At 40.2% G+C, this 25955-nt stretch overlaps 1 protein-coding gene across 18 annotated transcripts in view; it reads right to left on the bottom strand.

Annotated features, from left to right (window-relative positions):
* ASG3 (SNF2 domain-containing protein / helicase domain-containing protein) overlaps positions 1-24062 on the bottom strand; it is a 69696-nt gene extending 45634 nt beyond the window's left edge. For 5 of the 18 annotated variants that reach the window (XR_016080903.1, XR_016080901.1, XR_016080908.1 and 2 more), the window contains exons 1-8: positions 23545-24060; positions 23363-23418; positions 20163-20241; positions 19887-20047; positions 19577-19711; positions 18833-19013; positions 16061-16196; positions 8166-8283 (exon numbers count right to left, since the gene is read on the bottom strand). Coding sequence is in view for 5 of the 18 variants with exons in the window: in XM_088895830.1 (XP_088751956.1) it covers positions 8166-8283; positions 16061-16196; positions 18833-19013; positions 19577-19711; positions 19887-20047; positions 20163-20241; positions 23363-23418; positions 23545-23728 (1050 nt within the window). In the remaining 13 variants the exon portion in view is untranslated. The other 13 variants (XR_016080904.1, XR_016080905.1, XR_016080910.1 and 10 more) reach the window with 6 other exon arrangements.
* Between the last annotated feature and the right edge of the window lie 1893 nt (positions 24063-25955).

The raw sequence follows: 25955 nt of genomic DNA, 5'->3' as shown, positions 1-25955 counted from the left end.
ATTGTAAGGATTCCACCCGAGGCACCCCACGACGGGGCAAAAGACCAACTTAGACCCCTGCAACTCCAAATACTTCTTATCCACCTTCTGTCCAAGTCCGAAAGCTTTGTCTCCTGTAACATGACTATAACCAGTCTCTCCTTTCTTATCACATTCCTGATGACTCTCCTTTTCTTTGCACTTCCTAAACCTCTTACATTCCAGCAAAGCACTTTCATTTCACTCTTTTTTCCCCAACCTTTTCCTATTTACAGTCTTCTCATAGGACACACCACAGGCTAGCCTTTCCACCTCCTTCATTCTTCTCTTTCTTTTTTTATCATCTTTTACCCCCTTTCTAAGATAGACCTTTGCTTTGGCGAACTTCCTTTTGGCTTCTTTTTGTTCCTCTCCTTTTACTTTGGGTATCTCTCTACAACCTTCTTCTCCCTCATCCAAACAACAGTCTTCCTTTTCCTTCTCTTGGGTACCTGCAATAACTTCATTTCCCGCCCTCATCCTTTTCCAAAACCATCACATTAAACAATCTCTCCTCATTGTCTTTTCCACCACCCCCTCCTTTTTCTATTGCACATGGGTCATTATCTGCCACCGGTGACGTTTCAACAACTGAAACTACAAAATTCAAAGGCTGAAGATTACTACAAGGATCAAAATCAAATGAGTTTTGACAGAAAAGTGGGAGCGAAGAAGAGAGGAAGGGGGGAAGAGACTCCCCAATCTTGAATTTGGATTTCATCGATTCCTCCAAAGACAAACCAAGATGATTCAGGTTCAGGTACAGTGTCCACCTGTGCAGTTGGGGGGAGCTGTTCCTTAAGTGGTTCCAAAGTCGGTTTGCTATGGAAACCCGTCTCCACAAAACTACCACCCTGTCTTTGTTCTTGATTTGTATCTATTTTCTTCTCTCTCTGAGAATCTCCTGTAGGCCTTCCACTTTCCACAGTAAGGTTACCAGCCCCTGGATCCTGTATCTCCAGAATCTTCGTACAAGCATCTTCAGAGAAGAGCAGTTCAGTTCTGAAAGCTTCAGAGTCTAAAAGTTTGCAGGTCTTTGTCGAATTGATGCTACCAATACTTGACAATAGATCAACCTCATCTTCTTCCACATCTCTTAATGCCTCCCAATCTGAGTCATCTTTAGAGTCTCCTTGCGAGAGACCCTATTGTAGCGAGGGTTTGGCTTCTCAGGCGTAGTGGAGTTTTCTTCAGTCATCGGCCTCCAATTCAGCTTCAACCCAGTCGCCGATGTCTTTCCCGCAGCCGAAGGAAGAGGAGGGGAGGGTTTTCTGATTGTCGCTCCTATTTGGGGACGATTTGAGCGGATAGGCACACTTTGGGACGATGATAGACCACAATCATCGTCCCCCATTGACGCAAGGGAGCTTTGCGCATGACTTTTAAAAGGGTCACGTGACCCAACTTGAAAGACCTAGCCCAGATTAGACTTTCGGATCGGGTTATGTAGACACGGGTCCGACTTTTCAATTGATTTTGTAAATTGAGCGCGAGGTGGCCCTTTTTTCGATTGCATCACCTCAGCATAGGATTTCTTTTGGGCCATTGGATCCCATTCGCAATTTTTCAAAATAATCTCCCTTAAATGGCCAAGCAATCTCCTTTAAACTATTGCCCGACTTTTCAGTTTCCATAAACGCCTGGTCAACTTGACCTTTTGGACAGTCCACCCAGCTCTCGCCACATGGCCTCCAACAGTCCACGTCATCATCTTCTTCTACCTCCAAACTGTTCCACAACCTTGCTTCGACTTCTGACGCCAACCACACCTTTCTCCAACAGTCATCCACAAAGATGTCCAGGCTTCTTGGGATTTTTTCCAATCTTCCACCTGCAACTTTAATCTTTGCCGCTTGAAGGTTTTGCATGCAAAAACCTTCCAAGACCCCACCACAGGCCACTGCTATCTTATAGAATATGTGATCCTGCCAGAGGTTGAAGGGAAAACCCAGAATCTTGATAACTATGGTCTTCTGCGAGATATTTAGTTCGTTACAGGAGGGCAACCGATTTTCCACTGCAATCTGGCTAAGTTTGGTTTCAAGGATTCTGCTCAGAGTCTGAAGTTCGGCCATGTCAAGTATTGCCTTATTCTTTTCAAATGGGATGAGGGTGATTTTCTCTTTTGGCTGAAGCGTCTCCAGTAGGATTTGCAATACTTCTTCCCAATCCTTAACCTCTGTTTTCACTTTCACAACTTTCCTCTTAAACCAGTCCCCATTCCTTCCATCCAATATTATTTTTGAACTCGTATCTGTCGAAAGTACTGTTATAGGAGTAATCTTTTTAGTTTGCTTTTGCTGGTTTGCTTTCCCAGTTTGGCTCTCACTCACCTCCCCAGATTTTTTTTCTTTCCTCTCATAGTTTGCTCTTCAGTATTCGAGAACTCCCATTTTTTCTGGTTGAAATCATCAAGTGCACCTGCGACCATCTTCCACCCCTATTTAGCTTGTCCCTTCGGAAGGCATACTAGTTATTTTCTCCCTTTGCCAAAGAACTCTGTTAGTAAAATAAATCCTCCATTTCTGTTCCTTCTATTTTCTACTGTGAATCTCTTCCCATTGTTTGTCGTTTCATTTCCCCACCCTTGTATTCTTTCTGCAAATAGAAGGCCATCTACGAAACCTTTAAGCCAGTCCACTACTTCTGATTCCATTATGATAGTTGCTCGTCGATCTTCCCTGATTTTCAATAGCTCTTCCCTCTGCTTGTTATTTCCTCCATAACGACCTTCTTCTTCTCCAACTGAAGTATTCTTTTCCATTTTGTTGCCTGAACGAAACTCTCCATTTCGGCTTTCTGCTTATCCTTGGTCTTTCATCAACATGAATTCATATTTACCAAAGACTGCATCAGAGCCATCTACGAAACCTAAGTCTTTCAACTTCACTCATCTTTTTTTTTCTTCTTTTAGAATTCTCCCCCTCCCCCTTGTTTGGAGCTTTTATCTAAGTTACTTCTTGTACTTTTTTTCCGATCCTTGCTAAATTTTTTAATTGCCTTTTTAGTTCCAGTACCACTCTTATTAATCTCCCTCTCATTTTCCTTAGAAGTAGTCCCAATAAGTTCAGCCCCCTCTTCTGATCCCAACCTGAATGAATTTCCACCTCTACCAACTGCTCGAAAAGGATCACTATTAATTCCCAGATTTGCTCCCCTTCCTCCTTAGACCCTTCTACAGCCTCACCATCCCCTATCTCTTCTGTTACTCCCACCGAGTCGCTAGGAATGGCAGCTGTTGGGCAGGACCTGGAAACACCTGCAGGCTAGACAGACAAGACAACAGGAGAGAGAGAGAGGAAGATTAGCCAAATCACAAGAAGGAACCAAAGAGGTTTGGCACATCATGCCAGGCTTCAAAGGGTCTGCACTAAGTTCTGCAGAAGACTAAACAAAAGGGCTTTTAAATTGGGGGTTCTCCTCCAAACCAACCTTTGAAGCGCAAGCCGGGGAGGGGGATAGATCTGTAGCTTTGCTTGCTGATTGCAGAGATGAGGGAGACACTCTACTAACAACTTGGCTTTGTCTCTGGACAAGGATAGGATCTGCTCCATCTTTAACCGAGGTCTTATCCTCGCCCAGGTGAGGAACTATTGGTCCGTAGCTCTTCTGAGAGTCGAAAGGAAGTCCAGTTGGGGCTGGTGAAGAAGGTTCGAACAGAAGTCTTGTTCCCATTTCCATTTCCTCCATTAAACTTTTGCAACACCTACTTTTGACGCTGCCTATACTGGAACCTCCAGAAATTTCCTCATCAGTCTTTTCCCCTTCACAGTTTACCCAATCTGAATCAAACTCGTCCTCTTCCTCTTTGCTTCTGCTATACCTTGGATTTGGTCGTTCAGGGCTGGTGGAGTAGGAGACCAGCCTCGGCCTCCAAGACAGCTTTTCCGCAGCATTAACAGTGGGAACCTTCGAACAGGGCTGAGCTTGGGACGATGATAGACCTGTTTTATCATCTCCTTTTTTTTGCCTCTCTCATCATGTGGTCACTTAAAGGAGCATGTGACCTTAGCTCTAAGTTGGGCCCTGGTCCAATTGAAAGCCCATTTACTGAAACACCTTCTTTCGGTTTAGGCCCAGATTTAACTTGTTCTGAATTCTTCAAAGGCCCAGCCCCTTCATTAATCGAACACACCTTAGGCCCAAAGTTAGTTGCAGTAGATCTTAGCTCTAAGTTGGGCCCTGGTCCATTTGAAAGCCCATTTGCTGAAACACCTTGTTTCTGTTTAGTTGCAGTACACGTGCCAACCACACTAACACGAGAGCCTTCACATTCATCTTTTGCATTTTCTCCCCTTATCAGAACCTCTGCGTAAGTCATGCAACAGTCGAATGGTTTATCTTTGCTTGCACGCCTCAACTTTTCCACTTTCATAGTACCTTCTGTGTTCTGCAACCCCAAAATTTCCATTTCCGAGTAAAGTTCAGCTAGTTTGAATTCAGCCAATCTCTGCGACCCACATAGGTATTCATCTTCAAGCTCTTCATCTTCCACTCTCCTGCATTCCCTCCACAGAGCTGCTTCAATGAAGACCAAGATCCATGCTGAGTAGAAAACATCATCAGCTAGCACCTGAACCTTTCTTGGGATTTCTTCAGGTTTCACTCCGTTCATTCTCAAAGCCACTGAACGAAGATCTAAAGCAAAAACACTTTCAAGTTTTGCCTTACACAAAGAGGCAATCGACTGGAAGATCACCCTCTTCCACAGGTGGAAAGGGAGCCCAACAATCCGAATGGTTACACCATCCTCCACTGAAAAATCTTTAGAGTTGGAGCTAGGGGACCATCTCATCATTGTAGCCACCCGTCTTCAATATTAGACTCAAAACACTGACATCTAGCTCTTCTCCCAACAAATCTAGAAGAGATTTACGATCTTCAAAAGGAGTAAACAGTATTGGTCCTTTTACCTTCAATTTTCTAACCAAGTCTTCTGCTATAAGCGTCCAGTTTTCTGGTTTCTTTTCAACTTCAACCACCAATTTCTTTTCCTAAACTACCTTTTTTCTGTATTGTAAGCCACTTTATCAATACCCAGACCATTCACCAAGAAATGACTTTCAGTTTCTTTTTCCTTTTCAGGGTAAGGCTCACTTGTTTCTCCACATCCCTGCTTCACCCCCATCTTTTTCTTTGTTTCTTCCAAGAAAATTTGTAACAAATTTTTAGTCTCACTCCAACTTGATCCATTTTTTCCTTCGGGAATTCATACTAGCTGTTTCTTCCCTCTTCCGAAGTATTCAACCAATGCCAAGAACCTTCCCTTTTTGTTCCATCTTCTTTCAGCAAAGTACCTTCGATCACCTCCTTCTTTGGAGCTTTTCCATTCCGCTTCTTGTCTGTTTGAAGTGCCGTTTCCACGAAATTTCTGAACCATTCGACCACAGCAGTCCCAACCAGCATAACCATGGCTTTCTGCAACTCCCTGATCTTCAGTGTGATCTTCCTTTTCACTTTAAGTCTCTCAAATAGGACTGTGTTTGCCTCAGCTCTTTGAAGCCTTCTCCAGGTTGTTATCTCCTCGAACTCCATGTTATCTCAATTGAGAATTGTCAGTGCCGACTGTATAGGGGTAGTTTAGTTTTTCTATTTATGTTTAAGCTGATGTGTAATGTTTATGTTAAGTGATGTGTCCCATACTTAAGCAGGGATGTAATAGTCTTTTGTTTTATTGAATAGAAACATAAAAATATAACCTGGCCGACTAGAGAGAGTGATTTTGCTCTCTAGTACAAACCAGCCTTTTCCTTCTCTTCCCTTTTCTCTTCTTTTCTTCTTCTCCTTTTCTCTCTAGTACTTCTTCTAAGATCTCTCTAATACTAATTCTAACAGGATTCTAGTGCATATCAGAACTTTATCGAGAATATATTTGAAGTCTTCTTGCACTCAACATTTCAAGTATGTGAAACTTTCGATCTATTTATTTTCATCTCCTAGAGGCGTTACTTCAAGTAGCTGGTATGGTGTTAAATATCTTGCATCCCAATCCTAGGAGATTGGCCCTCATCTCTGTAATGCCACTTGAGACAAGCCCAAACAAGTCCATACTGGGGTTTGGGTCCCCCACCCCAAATTTTTGGCACATATATAAAGAGATTCTTTTTGTATTGTAGTCATAATTCATTCCATTTTAGAATTAGAGATCATATATTAGTTGAATTCTTGTTGCTTGTTTTGCAGAAACTTTGCTATTTAAGATCCTATTTGCAAGAAATAAAGCCTTAAGTGTTTGAAAGATCTTTGTTTTTGTTTATTTCAAAAGTCAAAAGACCATTACTAGTAGAGGTGCTCACAGTTCGGTTAACCAAACCATGGGCTCTTTTTTGAAACCGAACCGGTATTACCAGTTTTTGCAATTCCCCAAACTGATACCACTAGCTAACCGTTGACCAGTTCAGTTCTTCGGTTTTTGGTTTTTTATATTTATAATATATATTACAAACAAATATATAAATATATAATATATTATAAATACTATAAATATATAATATATTATATTTTTTAAGAAGGTAAAGTATTGTATTGTATTGAAATATGAATGAAAACCAGTAACATCAGCCCATGTACAATGAGAACCTGTACATTGGGAATATACAAAGGTCCATCTTGCGAAAAAGAGAAAAGCAGGACACCATTCAAAGCCCTTTGTACACTTAACAGGAACACAAAAAGCCTATAACCTTGTTCCTAACTGAAGCTACACCAGAACAATTGTTATCAAAGATTTGGTTGTTTCTTTCCTTCCAAAGAGCCCATAGGATGGCAGAATTCCTCCAAAGCAGTTTGCCCCTAGCATTCAAACCCTTGAGTTATATACATAGATAATTATAAATATATTATATATTATAAATAGATAATATATGATATATATTAAAAATATATAATATATAACATACATAAATATATATATATCGGTTGGTACGGTTAACCACCGGTTTTTTCTAGGTTAACCAAAAACCGAACCAGTGCTTTGATTTTTCAAAAATACCAAACTGTAACCAAACCAATCGATTCATTAACCACATTTTTTGGTCCGGTTTTCTCGGTTCGGTTCAGTTTTTTATGAGCACTCCTAATTACTAGTGTGCAAATAACAATAAGAGGTAATTCAGTACATGATAAAACATTACAAAAGTGTAAAATATGAAAGAATCCATTAAAAAAAGACAATTTTAAAAAGGTGCATGCCTGCACGGAGGCACAAGGTGCACTAGATGTGCGCCTTTTGAAAGGGGCCACACTTTGCTTCAAGCAAGACATTTACACTGAAATGTGCTTAACCTGTTCGTCTGGGCACACCTTTTAAAACATGGGACAGAAGCATCTCAGAGTCTAGTAAAATATGAGATAAAAGAAATTTTCTAGTGGGATCTATCCAACTCTTTGCCTTATCTTCATATTTTTTTGTCAACACGTATTTCTAAAAAATGTCTTCCAAAAAAACAATAAAATAACATAGGGAATCTGTTGTTTAGACAGATATCCGTTTATGCAAAGACACATTTAATATTCCATCAGGTGTACCTCATCCTGTAGTGCACAACTAACCAGAACCTAGGTGTACCTCTTCTAATTTGTTGCTATTTTTTGGTTAATTAATCTTCAATTTGATGTTGAACACATTATTTACTATATTGTAGACTGTACCTAAGAGTTTTAAACAATTTAGTCTATGTAGTCCTTGAACACAAAGGCTACAACCTTTGCATTAATAACATGACACTGAGCAATTGATCTATAATGCTTTTTAAGTTTTCGTTTCTTTCAGAATTTAGATTTTCTATCCTTGTATATAAAATTTTTCTTTTGTTCATTTTTCAAAAGTGGTGTCTCACATCATTCAGGCACACCCTTCACCTTGCACCTTCTACCTCAGGTTCTAGGTTCTTGCACTTTAGTTGCACTTCTTGCTTTTAAAACACTAATTAGGAAATGGAGAAAAAAAGGTCATAAGCTTTATCATGGATAACAGTTTGACTACTTAGGGTTTACCCACTACATGGATCATGATATCTCACAAAGTTTAGTGACCTTTACCCATGTGAGTTGCATTGACAAATAAAAACAAAGGTAATACATATAACAAATATGAGGAAGTATGAATTAAGATGCCTACAACCAGAACTTAAAACTATTAGCATTACAATATTTTGTAAGGATTGATGATTAGATGCCCCAGAAGAGAAAGCAAGAAGTTTAGAAAGCTCCCTCCGCAATATTGACATGTAGACCTTCTTTTGCAAGGTTACTAAAGGTGCCATCCTATCAAAGACAAAAGTTTGCACTGATTATTACATATAAGCAGTCCAATTAAAATATATAAATAAACTATTTCATACAAGCAGATGGAATGATTTTAATGATGATAAGAAAATTTCCGGAACAAGGCATTGGGAGATAACAGCTAAAATGACTGAACTGAAAAGTGTATTACTTTATCTTTTAGTGAATAAGTTTTTTTTTATCAGAAACGATAACTTTCATTAGAGATAAATTAACCTGAAATACAGAATTCAACCCTTATTAGAAAAGATTGATCCAATAAACATCAAACATTACAGCACTGCCCAAAAAAGACTCTCCCTTGCAGTCCCTTGTTTTGCTAGGGCGTCAGCAAAACCATTTGCTGATCTCCTTACCCACTTGAACCAAACACTCATCTCCCTTGTTATGCTAAGAGTTTCCCTTATCAGCTGTCTATATTGCCAAATTCCCAACTGCCCCTGATTGCATCCACCCAATTACCAACTTGGAGTCTCCCTCTATCTCAATCTGCTGTAGCCCCAACTGTTTGGCCAATTTTACACCTTGATGTAGTGCCAAGATTTCCGCTCTTAAGGAATCTCCAACTCCTATTGGACCTGAAAACAAAGCCATTATCTTGCCTTCATTATCTCTGAAAACACCTCCTATACCAGATGGGCCTAGATTACCTATAGAGCTTCCATCAAAGTTCAGTTTCACCCTTTGTTGTGCCGGTGGGGACCAAACTTCCTATATCATAGCTTTGGAAGCAGTAGTAGATGCCACAATACCCCAACTTCTATAAATGTCTTCAACTGAGAAATCCTTAAAAAGATCACAGGATTTCAACCAATGGATAACCTTAGTAGTTATTCCTTCCACAACCTCTTCCTTGGATCTACATCTGCCTTTAAAGATCCTACTGTTTCTTTCCTCCCACACTGACCACAATACAGCAGCTCTAGTGGCCCTCCACATAATCCTTCCACGAACCATTGGTTGCTTGTAAAAAGTTGGATCAAAGAGGTTCACCATGCTTGAGGAGGGAGTCCACCTGTAGCCAAAGAGAGAAGAGAACCAATACCAAATAAAGAACACAAAGGGACATGAGATTAGTAAATGTAAAATTGTCTCACCAGAACCCAAACAGAGGCAACAAACATGGGAGGAGAGGCACATATTTGGCCTCTTTTTTTGCAATAAATCCAAGGTGTTGATTTTTTGGAGTACCACTTCCCAACAAAAGGCCTGAATTTTAGGGGGTACAGGGCTACCCCACACCGCCTTTGAAGGAAAGTTCCCTACAAGGTTAGAGGTCTGAAGCAAAATGTTATAGAAAGAAGAGCAATTGAAAAAACCAGAAGGGGAAGGTTTCCAAATTCTGTTATCTCTACAGGACTGATCAAGAAAGACTTCCCCTAACTGAGTGATCAAATCATCAACCATCCCCATTTCAGAATCCCTTAGACCTCTTCTCAAGCCCAAATCCCAAGAGTTATCAACAAACACTGAAGAGATCACTTTTCTTTTGTTTTTAGACAAGGAGTAAATAGAAGGAAATCTATCTCTAAGGGAGTTTTCACCAACCCAAACATCTTCCCAAAACAAGACTTTATTTCCAGCGCAGACATCATAATTGAAATAAGGAAGCATAAGAGGCAAAATACCTTGAATAGCTTTTCAAGGAGAACACTGAGAAGCCCCAGGGTCGAGTCCTGCATCCCAGCCGTTATCTGTCAATCCATGAATACTAACAATCACTCTAGACCAAAGTCAGTCTTGTTCCATCGGTAGTCTCCAAATCCATTTCCCCAACAAAGCCATGTTTCTTAATCTTATATTTCCTAACCCAAGGCCTCCATTATCCCTACTCCTAGAAACCACCTCCCACTTCACCAAGTGATCCTTCTTAGTATCCCCTGGTTCCCACAAGAAATCCCTCATTATCTTCTCTAACTGATTAGCTACTTTCATTGGTACTCTAAAGGTAGACAGGAAATAAACTGTTAGGTTGGCTAAGGTTGACTTGATTAAGGTTATTCTACCCCCTAAAGAGATGTAATTCCTCTTTCAATTTGCTAACCTCTTAGAGAATCTTTCAATTATAGGGTACCAAAAACTCTCAACCATTGGGTTCCCTCCCAGTGGTAGCCCCAAATATTGTAAAGGCCAGCCCCCCACTTCACACCCCAAAATCCTAGCTAGGGAATCCACCTCCTCTCCGCCTAGATTGAGCCTTGCCACACAACTTTTTCCCCAATTCACTTTAAGATTGGACTTCCTTTCAAATTGAAGCACTAGACTCTTTAAGTTCCATAATTCCCCTTCCTCCCCGTCACAAAACAAGATGATGTCATCTGCAAATTGTAAGTGTGTGACCACCACCTCCTCCCTACCAATCCTCCAACCTCTTATCAAATTGTTAGCATCGGCCCTCGAAATCATGGCACTCAACACATCAGCTACTAGGGTAAAGAGGAATGGGGACAATGGATCTCCTTGCCTAATACCCCTCTTTGCAGGAAAGAAACCCCTAGCTACACCATTCACCAATATTGAGAAATGACATGAAGAAATGCATCCCTTTACCCAACTGCACCATCTCTCCCCAAACCCTCTATGCTTGAGAACCTCTAGTAAAAAATCCCAGTCCACCATGTCATATGCATTTTCAAGATCCAATTTGCAAACCAACCCCTTTTCCTTTCTCCTCCTCTTCACCTCAACACATTCATTGGCAATAAGTATTTCATCTACAATTTGTCTTCCTTCTACGAAGGCCCCTTGATACAGTAAGATTAGAGACGGGAGGATCTTTTTTAATCTTAGCGCTAGGACCCTAGAGATGATCTTATACATGCTTCCCACCAGGCTTATAGGTCTGCAATCCTTTGGTTGGAGAGCATCCTTCTTCTTAGGAACCAAGGCAATAAAAGTTTCATTTGCTCCCGAGTTAAATTTGCCTCTCTCATAGAACTCTTCAAAAACCTCCAACAAATCCTCTCTAATTATCTCCCAACAATCTTGATAGAAGGCCATTGAAAAACCATCAGGCCCAGGAGCTTTAGCTCGATCCATGGAGAAGATTGCATTTCTCACTTCTTGGGCCTCAAATCTTCTTCCAAAGATTCCAATAAGACACTATCTTCCACCCTCCACTCCAAGTCCTCTAAGCTCTCACTAGGTCTCCCTGGGTTGTCATACACTAATTTGAAGTGATTAACCAAAGCTTGAGCTATATCATCTTCCCTTGTCAGCAATTGCCCATCCCACTCCAATTTTGAAACAGAATTCTTCCTTCTCCTCCCATTTGCCAACGAATGAAAAAACCTTGTATTGATGTCCCCTTCCTTTAGCCATTTGCACCTGGATTTTTGCCTCCAACTTATCTCCTCCTTCCTAAGAAGATCTTCCAGTTCCTGTTTCAAATTCCACCTTTCCACCCTACCCTCTTCCCCCAGCCTTCTTTCAGCTTCTAGTCCATCTACCTCCTGCACTCTCTGACTGATTTCCACTTTCCTTTGCTCTAATCTACCAAAAACCTCTTTATTCCAAATCTTGAGTCTAGCTTTCAGAAGTTGTAGTTTCTTGTAAAACCTATACCCCTTCCATCGGAATTCCACTTGGTCTACTTTCCACCATTCTTTTACCTTAGCTAGAAACTCTGGATGAAGTAACCACATGTTTTCAAACCTAAAAGAGCACGGGCCTCCATCTTGTCTTTCTTGAGACAACCTGATTGGGCAATGATCTGAAATAGGTCTCGGCAATGCTGTAACACCTAAAATCCCCCATTCAGCTTCCCAATCCACTGTAAAGAGGAACCTATCCAATCGATAACAGGTAGGGTTTTCTTGGAAGTTTGACCAAGTAAAATTTGCTTGCTGAAGAGGGAGGTCCTGCAATGTAAAATTCTCCACAAAGAGATTAAACTTCCTCATGCTAGATGTAATCCTACGACTGGGGTTATTGGACTCATTTAAGAATCTTATTACGTTGAAATCCCCACCCAAACACCAAGGGCCACCCCACAAACCCCTAACAGCTGCTAGTTCTTCCCAGAAACCTTCCCTTTCCCTGTAAGAGGTGGGACCATAGACATTAGTTAGCACCCAAGCCCACCCATCTTCCTTTCTCTTCAATTTTATTGACACCGAGAAGTTTCCAATTAATTCTTCTTCACACTCCCAGTCTTCATTTCTCCATAAAGTAATAATTCCCCCTAAAGCTCCCCACGGTTGTGCAAAGGCCCAACTCAAATTTCTTGTTGACCAAATGCTCCTCACCCATTTCTTGTCCACCTCAAACAATTTTGATTCTTGTATTAAGACCACATCTGGCTTTTCTCTTCTCAAGAAGTCTTTGATCACTCGCCTTTTCTTTGAACTCCCCAAACCTCTTACATTCCAGCTTATTAACTTCATGGACAAACAAATCAGGTAGCCCCAACCAAACCACCCTCTTTACTCCTTTTTTCTATCCTTCCTACCCCCATCGCTTTATCATAAACCACCCCACTCTTCAACCTCTCCACCTCACTCAGCTTTTTCTTCCTCTTCTTAGAAAGCTCTCCTACCTTCTTACTAGACTCTTCCACCTTCTCAATTCCTTCTAGTTTCTTACCTGACCCCTTCTTCTTTTTCAGTTGTCCTTTTGATTTTCCACTGTATCCACTTTTCTTCACTGTATTGGGAAATTGAATAATCTCCTCCTCAACCCTACCCTCTTTCACATTCAGCTCCTCTTCCATTCTGATTCTAAATAGTTCCAAGATCAACTCCCAAATTTTGTCCCCTAGTTCTCTCCCTTCTGCTTCTGAATTTATCTCCCCCACTACCTCTGTCACTTGTCCCGAATCAAACGAATTGGCAGACTTTAAAGCTGGGCTAGAATCACCTGTAGGCCAGACACACACAGGACTTGGGGAAACAGAGTTAGTAACCAAAAACTGAACCTGAAAACAATCCAAACCTTGGGAGGAAGAAGACGCATTATGAGTTGCTGGAATAACCTGAACCCCTTTTGTTTGACTTTCGCTGGGAATAGGACCCTCGAAATCAAGATCTGGCTGATTGCAGTAGGAGGCGGGCAGTTTATAGCTCTGCTTGTAGGAACCAGACTGCCAACACACACCGTACAAGCACCCATTCCCTGGTCTTTACAAAGGATTGAATCCCCTTTTCTCCCTGTTTCGGTTTTCTCCTCAGCCGAGCCTGTTTTCTTTCTTTCCAACTCCTTTCTAGGCCGAACCAACTCTCCTGGAAGTGTATAAGCCTCTTCTTCGAACAGTAACTTTAATCCTGGGTCATCTTCCTCCCCAAACCTTGAACGACATTTACTCTGTATACTACCATAGCTGGACTCTTCAACATACAACTCCTCTTTCAGAGACTCATCATCTACACTTACCTAGTCTGAAGCAGAATCCTCCTCTTCTAACCTCGTGCGATTATATCTCGGGTTAGGTTTATCTGGGCTAGTGGAGTAAGAGACCAGTCCTGGCTGCCACGCTAAAGTCGGACCAGACAAACGTTTTTCTTTCGAGCCAGTTGCAGACCAATCTCAAGAGGACGAAGATATACCACAGCGAATGTCCATAGTCTTTTGAACTTGTTCCACCTCACGTGCCTATTTAAGTGGTCACCTGATTTATCTATGGGCTTAGGTGGATTGTCATTTGATATGGCCCAGGCCTGCAGTCAGGGAACACTAAACTTTTAAAAAGACTGGGTCAGGTTCAAAATTATAAGGATAGGCTAATGGTAAAAGTGAGGGGTACTGGTGGGCCCAGTCTTATCTATGGGCTTACTTGCTGTTGGAGTCTTATTTCCAGGCCCATCCACTTTAAGTTTAAGACTGGGCCCACCAGTACCCTTCACTTCTACCATTAGCCTATCCTTATAATTTTGAACCTGACCCAGTCTTTTTAAAAGTTTAGTATTGGTTCCCTGACTGCAGGCCTAGGCCATATCAAATGACAATCCACCTGGTTGCTGTTCCAATCTACCTCCACCTGTCCCCACCTTTGGACACTTGTTCAAATTCAAAAAGTCTTCTGACAGACTTTCTCCACCTTTGGACGTTACTACCTGAGCAAAAGTCCTAGTCTGATCCTCTGATTTGCCAATTAAAGTGGAAGACTGGGGTACTGCTTTCCTAACCCTTGCTTTTACAGTTTCCTTCCCGGTGTTAACTCAAACCTTGGAGGCCACGTCATCTTCGTCTTCCCCACTCCTCCCCAATCTCCACCATCTAGCTTCGGTAGAAGTTGCAATCCAAACCCTAAGTTCTACATTATCTGAAGTTAAATCCAAAGACCTTGGGATAAGCTCTGGCTTTGCTCCAGCTACATTAATCTGCACGGCACTCAGGTTGGAAGCATCAAAGGAAACCATCTTGTCTCCACATAGCTTCGCAACTTTCCTGAATACCTCCATCTTCCATAGATGGAGAGGCAACCCAATAATTTTCAGATTGATAAGTTCTGTGGGTTCTACCAACTGTACATTGCAAAAAGGCTTCCATTTCTCCAACACCACCACACCTTGCTCTGTTACAGCCAAAACAGTAGCAAAATCCAGAGGAATCCCCTGAAAATACACTACAGCCTTGTGGTCGTCAAAGGGAGAAATCTGCAACACCTCTGTAGTCTTCAATATCTGTTGGACTTCTTCACCTAGTCTCTCCCAATCTTCTACTTTCTTGTTTACCAAGAGGACAAGTTTAAGCTGCCAATCCTCTTAGGTTTGTTCGCCCACAATTTCACCAAACCTAGTCCAGCATCAATCTGCAATTTACTTTCCGTCCCTATCTCCTCCTCTCCTAGGATCTCCCTGAAAACTTTCCCTGACTGCCCTTCAGATTGTTCCTTAACTTTTTGACCATCTTTTAGGGCACTTTCTCTGTCATTAGTTACCACCATAAACCCCTGAATTGCTTCTGCTAACTGGTCCCATCCCGAGGCCTCCCTTCCTTCAGGGAAACAGGTAAACTGCTTCAGCCCCTCACCAAAGTGTTCCTGCACTCCCAAAAACCTCCCGTACTTGTTCTCTTTTCTTTCAGCTACGTACTTCCTGTTCTGTTCCAATAGACAGCACCTCCACTCCCTTCTGCTAACTGGTCCCATCCTGAGGCCTCCCTTCCTTCAGGGAAACAGGTAAACTGCTTCAGCCCCTCACCAAAGTGTTCCTGCACTCCCAAAAACCTCCCGTACTTGTTCTCTTTTCTTTCAGCCACGTACTTCCTGTTCTGTTCCAATAGACAGCACCTCCACTCCCTTGATTTTTCTGTTATTTTAGCTCCACCGAGAACTCCTTGGAACCATGGTACCGCCCTTCCTTGGAGAAGCAAAGAAGCTTTCCTCGATTCTACAATCTTTAGAGAGAGTCCATTTCTAGTCCAGATTTCTTCCAAGATGAAAGTCTTCGCTTCCACCTTCAACACTTTCTTCCATCTTTTTGCTCACATGAACTGACCTTCCCTCCCTCTTTCCAAGCTTCCCCCGCTGACCTTCATGTTTTTCTTCGCACTCAATTGTTACTGAAATATTATGTCAAAGCAGCTAGCATGATTCACTGCATTTGCTTTAGTGAATAAGATTTCAAGCAGGCTGTTGGCCCCTCAATGGCTGAAACTCAAGTTGAGTATCTTACCATGCCCTTGAATATCTTATTTTATTTAGTTATTTTATCCACTAAAGGAAAAGCAATAAGTCATTCAGCTCAGAAGCTTCAGCTGTTATCAAACAGCCCCTTAGATGCAATTAAGAATTTAAACCCTGAGTGAAGAATCTAACACAGTAATCTCTGTAAGAGGAGGTAGCTCAAGAGTTCCACACTCAATAAGCATGGATTTGGTTCGCCGAAGCATAAATGCCCCCAATATATATTTTAGAGTTTTGAATTTTTCCTTAACCTTGACTGCATCATGACCTGTTCAGAAACCCACATCATATGATTCATATTTCAGGATAATTGTGTTCCACAAAAGTGACATTTATAAACTAAAGGATAAAAAGACATGCAACAATGAGAGACACATTCCACAAAAAATAGGGCAGCACAATGCACGAGGCTCCGACCAATGCGGGGTCTGAGGAGGGACAGATGTACACATTCCACAAAAATATAAAAAAAAAATGAATCAATTACATCTTACTTTTGACCCAAAAGTCCAGTCATAAAATAACAACTAAGAGATGGTTAAAAGCTGTTGACCAAGGAAAAACAAGCCATACAAATCCAGAGATTATTAACATCTCTGCAAGAGCCCCGAAGAAAATTTGCGCAGCCTGCAGAAGTTTATTCAGAACTCCAACCCCCCCCCCCCCTCTTTCATTTTATCTCAACTGACCAAAGCCTCACCCCAACTATAATGAGTCATCAGTCCCCTATCCTTCATCACATATCATATTAAAATGGCACACAAAATTTTGGCCGAATATTTGGTGGCATGTCAAAAGCTACAATCAAGCCTACCAAATCCTTTACAATTGAGCCTTCTCCTTCTCACAATTCTTCTTAGAGTTCAATTTTCATTAGGAACATTAAAGATATAAGCTGAGGAATAATTGATCTTCTAACTTATTAATGAGAAGGGAAAAAAGAATTGAGTTACAACTTACAACTTTTTTGATAAGCAAAAAGTTCATTGAAATCAACAAGGATAAAAAACTGTTACGAGCGTCCCAGAGGGAGGCGCGAGGTGTAGCCTCACTCTTAAAGAAAAAACAGCAAAAATTTACAATTGAGCCCAATACAACTGATCCCTAATTACTCCTTGGTTAGCTAAAGAATCGGCCAAAGCATTAGCCTCCCTCCCCAACCATTGTATAACCAGATTCATATGTTGTGTTAACCATTTGAACTTCTTCATTTCATCTCTATAAAACCATATCACTGAATCTGGATCTTTTAGCCAGCCCACCACCACCTTGGAGTCCCCTTCAACCACCAGATTCTCCAAGCTCATCTCTTTTGCAATCTGAACACCTTGTAGGACTGCGAACAGTTCAACCTTTAAAGAGTCTCCACCCCCGACCTGTCCTGAATAGCGTGCTACTACATTCCCTCCCTTACCTCTTATGGCCCCTCCAATTCTAGAAGTTACAACTTACAAGAATAAAAATGTGCATGTATGTCATCCCAAGAAAAAAAATAAGGATTACAATAAAGAAAGAGCACTGAGCTAACACACCAAGACAAATTCCTCCCAAATGAAGACAAATAACATCAAAAAAATCCTATAAACCATCACTAGCAATGCCCAGTGTGGATCAAATAACGAAATCAAACATCTTATGAAGTTCAGAGCACGACTCAAGAGTTTTTGTCATTGTCTATGAAGAGATTCCCCTCAAATTCTTTCTTCAAACTAAACAAAATACACAGTTAGGTTCTTGAGGAAGAATAAGAGTTCTCTACAGCTTCTTCCCCTTAAATCATGTAATATGCAAAGATGACAAGAAATCCACTGATTGTTTTTTTGTATATTATACATAAATTGAGGAGTCATACATTATAGTTGGACTCCAGGAATTCCTATACACAAAGACAACATGTTGATTTATCTATTAAATGAACAAACTTAAGCTGATCCTGACCCCCGTTATTACATTCAGATCCAAATGCAATGTGGACAACCAAGACAGTATTTGCTTGTAATAAAAGAAAATAGAAACAACCATTTTCAACAAATTCTTTCATAACCCGTATTAGTTTTTTATTGGTAACTCTTGGGCTTTATTAGATCAGGAAAAGATTGGGATGTGTACAAGATGCCAAGCATCCCTAGGTATAGGCTGGCAATCATCCACCTAAGCCTATCCTACTATTCACATTATAATTGATCCCATCACCATCTTTGAGTCCCTTTCCACCACTGCATCCTTGAAGTTTAGTGATTCGCCTACTCTCTAACCTTATAGGACCACTAGCAGCTCAGCTCTTATAGAGTATCCATAACCAATCAGGCCTGAATATATTGCTATGGTACCATGTTCATCCCTAAAAACCAATACACTGCTAATATGGACCATCTTCATCCCTAAAAACACACCTATGCTGAAGGCCCACAACATTCATAAATGACTTTTTAATATAGTAAATTAGTCTAAGAAACCAATACCACACCCACCCACCATGCAGTTCAAAAGCAGCAAGTTTAATCACATGCAGCATACACCGCTTAGTTTGAATTAGCCAAATTTAAGATCCCAGTTAAAATTGTGACTGAACCCCAACATATGATATCTTCTAGTCTTTCACAAAATGCACAACAGGTGTCCTATTACCTACATATTTTGAACATGATAAAATAATTATAGCCAAAAAACATTATTTTATTTTCAACAAATAGCTTTATACAGGTTAAAAGGAAACATTAATCTATTTTAACATGAAAATCAAAATTACCCTTTACAATTAAATGTCAGAGTAAACATCACTATCCAAGTATTTAATGAAAATTATCCTCTACAAATAAAATGTCAGAGTAAACATTACTATCCAAGTCTTTAAAACCCTTGGTAGAAGTTCACAATATGACTTTATACAGGTTAAAACAAAACCTGCTGAAGGATCCCCAGCTTCCTTAAATGTGGAGAGGAATTGTTCTGATGTCCCAAAGACCGATGGCATACAAAAATGCATTAGAGCCCAGAGCTCAGAGAGGTTGTTTTGGATAGGAGTTCCCGTCAACAATAATCGTCTTGGCATAACAAAACGCTGTTCAAGTACATCGTACAGAACCTAGAAATTTTTAACAATTAGCAATCTGCACAAAGTAGTAATCACACTACCTGACTATTACCTTTTTCACATATTCAGTCTGCACAATATGCCTTTCAAATTAAAATTTCATTTTTTTATGTGGAATGAATACATATTGTTGCCATGATATTCCAGATTTTACAGTTTTATCTATTAGCCTCATAGGGCAATCATATTGATGGGGGCACCCATTAAGCACAATCCTCCTACCAAAAATGTAAAAGTAACCCCAACATAATGACAATAGGAATCATTTAGTAGGGGCACTATTGTTTGATAACATTAAGAGTAATTGTAGTTTTTCACTAGGTGAGCTCCTTTTACCAAAAATTGGGTGCATCCCGCTTTACTCATCATCATATATAATGGTTTCAGTAAACAAATAAATGAATATAATTGCCACAATCTTTACAAACATAAAACATGGCATTTCACTAGTCATTAGCATGATAAGCATAAAAAAGAGCAGGATAAGCATATGATCAAAAAATAAAAGTTCACGAATAGATCAGGAAAGTATAATATAGGTCTACAATACACACACTTGAAGGATTTTTAAGTCTCTGAGCTTCGTCAATGATTGCATAGTGCCAAGGAACTTGAGAAAGAAAATCTTGATCCATCAATGCAATGTCATATGTTGTCAAAAACACATCAAAAGGAAAAGCTGATTGTGCCTGTAAACAAATGTAAATAAACAACCATCACCTCAGTGTCTAATGGATTTTTAACAAGTTAAACCAGTGACCAACCGATCAAATGAGAAAATATTAACAATAACCCATGACATTGGACATCCATATATCCATATACCAACCCAACAATAATGAGCCATCTAGCAAGACCACTTACATCTAACAATGAGGATTGTTGTTTTACATGTTCATAAACTGTCTTGCGTTGACTGCACCGAAATTCTTTGTCACCAACATATCTAAGAACCCTTAATTTTGGACAAAAGTTGGCTATCTCTGACACCCAACCATCAGTCACACTTAGAGGACACAAAACCACTGCATAAAAGCAAATAGGAAATGATTTCAACAAACCCCATTGTTGCTAATTGAGTTTACATTTCGCAAGAAAGCCGCAGAAGAAAACAATATAAAAAGCCATTATCAAACTCACAAAATGGTCCAGGTGACATCTGGCGAACCTTCAAGTAGCTCAAGAAAGTAAGAGCTTGCAAAGTCTTCCCAAGACCCATCTGCCAAGAAATCATTTAGCTTCAATGTTGTCTTAAGTAGCATGTGTACTATTAAAAGAATTATAAGTTAAAGAAATACTGAGCCAAAAAATATATAAATAAATAAGTCAAGAAACCAAGGGGCATGTCAAGTCTTCCTGCGGTGTCTTTCGAGGTTTTCAAAGGTCAGAAGACCAAATTGGGTCTTTTCTGTTTGGCAAGAAAAGACAAAAAGCCAGAAAGACATGATCCCCATAAAACTCGCAGAAGCCCAAAACACCCGAAAATTGGGAAGCTTCAAATGAAGCTTTTAGTCTTTCCATGCCTAAAATATCCTCTACTCCGTTTTTATCAGCCCGGTTGACCAGGATACATACCAAACGGTATTGGTCTTTAAAGACAAGCACCAAAAGCTCAGTACATCTTTTGGTCCGCAGGGAAAAGATCTACTTAAAAAGACTTGCCAAACAGCCCATAAAATAAACACACAGAGCAAACTAGAAAGCTTTGTTGATCAATGGGAATTACCTTAGTTATCAAAAGGCTCTTCTCTTTTACTGTGGATAATCAATAGAGAAAACAGCTCATAAATATTAATGAGCAGGTAGGAAAGCTTTGAGAAAAAATCATAATTGACAGGGAAGATTTCAATTGGCTGTACCTAACACAAACAACAATAAATAAAGTATGTGACACTAACAGGGGCCACCTGATAACAAATGAAGTGGCTGAACTGAATGACTGATTGCTTCATCATTTTGTGAATCAAGTAGGTCTCACTTTAGCTGGTAATCCAAGATTGGCAAACAGAAGAAGAAGGAAAACTATGTGGCCAAATTGGAGATGGATGGGGAGATCACATATCAGGATGAAATAGCTAGAACTTTCGTTAATTACTTTATATCCATTTATAGAAGACCTTTGAATGAGAGATTACCTCTGGAAGGGTTAGATTGGCCAAGGTTGGGAGAGGAAAAAACAAGCCGGTTGAAAAGGAGGTTTGAGGAAGAAGAGATAAGGAAGGTAGTGTTTTTGATGGATAGATCTAAGGCTCCGGGCCCTGATGGTTTTACAATGGCATTTTACCAAAATTGCTAGGAGGTGCTGAAGGATGACTTATTTGAGGTGTTTCAGGAATTTGCAGATACATACATAGTGAGTCCAGGAATCAATGCCACTTTCTTGGCTTTAATCCCAAAAAAGGTTAGCATTGCTCACCCTAAGGATGTTAGACCAATTAGTTTGGTGATCAGTATTTACAAAATTTTAGCCAAGGTTTTGCCCTTGAGACTTAAAGAAGTCCTTCCATCTCTAATTAGCCAAGCCCAATGGGCCTTTGTACAAGGGAGACAAATTAATGATCAGATTTTGATTGCCAATGAGTGCGTGGAGGAGATGAGAAGATCAAAAAGAAAAGGCTTTGTATGTAAGTTGGATCTTGAAAAGGCATATGACTTGGTGGATTGGCAATTCCTGCTTCATGTCTTGAGAAATTGTGGCTTTGGAGGAAGGTAGCGTAACTGGACCTTTGGGTGCATTAGTTCCTGTAACTACTACATCTTGATTAATGGAGTAGTGAAGGATTTCTTTCCAGCCTGTAGGGGTTTTAGGCAAGGTGACCTTCTCTCACCATTCTTATTTACCTTAATAGCTGATGTGTTTAGCATATTGATTTCAAAGGCTGACAGGGAGGGTGTAGTTAGAGGGTGGAGAGTAGGTAGAGAGGAAATCCCAGTTACCCACCTTCAATTTGCAGATGATATACTAATTCTTTGTGAAGGAGGGATATCGAGAAGGTGAGGAATCTCAAGATGTTGGTAACAAATTTCGAAAGGATATCCAATTTAAAAAAATTAATCTTGATAAGAATTGAGTATCAGGGGTTGATTTGGAATTAAGAGAGTTGGAGGTTATCATGGAGTGCCTTGAGTGTTCCATATCTACTTGGTCTCCGACCTACTTGGGGCTTCCTTTAGGGGCAAATCCTAAAGAGAGTAGCTTTTGGTGCCTAGTTGTTGAGAAGTTTGAGAAAAGATTGGCCTCATGGAAAAGAATTATATCTCCTTGTGGGGCGAATAACATTGATCAAAGCCACACTAGCCAACCTACCAATTCCTTCTAGGGAAGTCAAAAAACTAGAGAAGCTGATGAGGGATTTCCTTTGGGAACCGGGATAAAGTAGGAAAGATCACTTAATCAAGTGGGACGTGGCTTGTATGAGTAAAGAAGAAGGGGGGTTGGGATTGGGGAATCTAATTCAAAAGAACCAAGCTCTTTTGGGGAAATGGTTGTGGAGGTGACCTTTAGAGAGAGAAAGGTTGTGCCACGAGGTGATAGGAAGCATTCATGGTCATGTAGGAAATGGGTGGGATGCTGGTGTATCTCGACGGGCAACTTTGGCAACTCCGTGGAAGGCTATTCACAGTATTCTCCCTCTCTTCCTCAACCTTATCAGGTATGATGTGTGTGCTGGAAACTCAGTTCTTTTTTGGGATGATATTTGGATCGGTGATTTACCTCTAAAGGACCTTTTTCCTTCCTTGTTTAGCGTCTCTTTGTACAAAAATGAGTTTGTTTCTAATTACTTCTCCTCTCTCGAAAATCCCCTGGCACCAAACTGGGATTTTGGTTTTCGTAGAGGTTTGAGGGATGGGGAAGTTGAGTGTCTCACCAGTTTGTTGAGTCTTCTTGATAACATTTGTTTGGACTCATCTCAACCAGACAAACAAATTTGGTCTCCACGGCCAAAAGGGTCGTGGCCTTGGTGAAACTATGTAACAATGGTTTATCCCATTACATTAAAACAAAACAATTTACCTTGACAGTCTTGGTGTCCATGATGCAATTCTTAAGGCTGAACTAATTTATATTACAGCATACTAATGGTTTTTAAAATATTAAAAAAAAATAATACAATTAAATACTCAAAATAGAAGTTCAGAGTGGCAATATCAAAATAGAGCTGCAATAGAAGTTGCATCGTCATCCAAACAACAATAACAGCAACAGCAACAAATGATAATGATAATTACAATTTACAACAACAACGAAAAGGCAATTGGAGATGATGACAAAGTAACCAAAAATTATTTAAACAATACGGTGGAGGGAAATAAACGAGATTTAAAAAACTAATCCAAACTTCGAAATACTCAGGTACCCTCCCCCTCACAGAACGAATGAACCGTACCTCGTCACCTGAAAGGAAAAAATATATATATACAATCAAATGTAGAACTACCGTTATACGAAATGGCCATATGCATAGATGGGAAATTGAATGAAATGTGAATGGCAACAGGGGGAGCAACAAGAAAACCCTACCGAGAATGACATTGACGCCAAGAATATATCTACGTATAAGCCACAAGACTCCTTCCACCTGATGAGGTTTCAGTGATGCCGTAACCCCAAACTCAGCACCATCTAATGGCGACGACTTCTCGACGTCTAGGTCTCTCGAGAGGATGAACTGGGCCGCTGCTTTGAGCCTCTGCAAGTAGCTCATCTCACTGTATTGCTGTACTTTTGTATACACACCGAAATCAGTTTATACGACCTCTGTGCATTCGCAAAGTGTATACTACTGTACTGGAAGTGGAGACTGGAGAGCGAATGTGAGATTGAAGGGGTTGTGAAGAGGGAAATAGAGACTTCTTCCGTTTGAAACGTGCTGTAGAAGCGAGTAAACCGACAACCATTGAATGACAAGAAAAAAAGGCTGATCTACAGCTTACATAAACTGCCACCGGCTAGGGTGTTCACGGTCCGATTCGACTCAGATCAAACCAGTAAGGGATGTGATAAATTCTCAGACCAAGCCGTATGAAAATTAAATCAGACCAAACTGTTTTGTTGCGGTATGGTGTGGTTTTTAATATAGTTTGGGCCATTTTATAATCCTATTGGGATTAATTCAATTAAATTAAAAAAAAAAACAAATAACACACTTACCCACTTAGTCTTTTTTTTTATGTGCATGTATTTTCATATCAATAACATAAAATAAGAATTTATTATAGGGTAAATTTCTTAAATTACTGTTATGGTTTAATTAATTGACTAATTATACTTACTTTCAACTATTGTCTTCACCACCCTTATTATTATTTTTAACAATTGTTATTGTCGTTAAATTCTAACATAAAGGATGAAAAGTCAGTTTTGCCCTTTCATTAAATCTCGTCCATCTTTCCAAAAACGTCAGCACCTCCTTTCTATATCATCATCATTGTAACCGAAATCCCCATCACCTATTGAACCGTCATATGTTCTCGACTAATCAGAATCCCCACCACTTGTCGAATGGCTAATCTTGTTCGCTCTTTACGTACTGTTGGCATTCGTCGTCCCTACCCGTCATACCAGAAACCCTTTTACCGTTTCCATTCACATCTATTATGATTGACAGTGTGACTAATTGTTAGGGTCCGAGTGGTATCCGCTGGTTTCCAGCAATGATGATTGTTAGGGGACAAGGACTCTAGTGGCTACTGGTATAATCAACTCTGAGAAATCCAAAAGGAATTTTCAAAAGAGAAATCCAATTCTCTTTTGTGGTGTGCCCTTAGGATTATATGGGGGAAACACTACGAACACACTAGGTTACTAACGTCATCCTCTTTCTCTTGTCGGAGAGGATAACGAAGGGAGATCTACGTAGGATTAAAGGGGGGAATAGTAACCTTTAATCCTCTGCGGAGGTTACTGATGTTCCTCTACGCCACTCCTATTCGGTACTCTCATCATCAGTCTGTTCTTCATCGAAGACGATGAATAGTAACCTTTCACTCTATTTAGCTTTTGTGGGAAGCAACCGGAGGACTATAAAAAGCCCAATGAACTCCTTAAGACATGTTTCTCCAACAAGTCAGAAAAATGGAATCTCCAGTAGTAGCTAGGATAGTTTGCTCCCTGAGGGATCTATATTCTCGTCAAAGGGACAACGAACGAATGATGGAAGGCTACCTGAGTGAGTGGTGCACCACGACTTGGGTCATCAACGATCTTGGTGAGGACACCCTTGAGGTATCCATTGTGCTCACCAAGGTCAAGGCTTTCGAATATGGTCAGTCCCTTCTGGTGGTGGGTATGGGACTTAAACACTTACAATGCACTATGACCCAACACCTTTACGTTGATCCAATACCCATCCTTCTTATCGCTACGCTCTGATCACACAACCCATTTCCTAGGATTAGAGTTTTGCAACGGCAAGGAAGATGCTTTCATTCCATCTCTTTCATTCTCCATCTCTTTTCCCTCTTTATCCCATTCATCTTCTATCTCAATCATCTGCATTATCTGTTTTGACGCAAATCTGAAGCCATCGGCTCTACCATCACCGAAGACACCTCCAGATGGAAACGCTAGATCAGAGGACTGGTGTAATGAGGAGCTCATGGGCAGTGATTCTTACTCAACTTACAAATGAGGGGCGAAGGGGTATATTGGATTTTAAAAATATTATTAGTCATGTGGTGTCACGTGTGTAAAGATTTTGATGGAACATTAACAAATGCTAATGGCAGGGGTAGAGCTAATCAATTGTCATAAACAGTAGGGATAGTTTAAGACAATAGTTAAACAGTAAGGGTACAGTTTGTCAATTAGCTAAACAGTAGGGGTAGTTTAAGAAATTTACCCTTTATTATATATGCAATATTATATATTTATACATGCATATATTTATAATATATATTATTTCAATTTACAATTTATGGTTTTGGTTTGGT

The sequence above is a fragment of the Nelumbo nucifera genome, chromosome 1 (assembly GCF_055504915.1).
Source record: "Nelumbo nucifera cultivar China Antique chromosome 1, China Antique-T2T, whole genome shotgun sequence".
Lineage (NCBI taxonomy): Eukaryota > Viridiplantae > Streptophyta > Magnoliopsida > Proteales > Nelumbonaceae > Nelumbo > Nelumbo nucifera.
The sequence above is the reverse complement of the archived record's forward strand: the minus strand, read 5'-3'. Positions and strand labels throughout refer to the sequence as shown.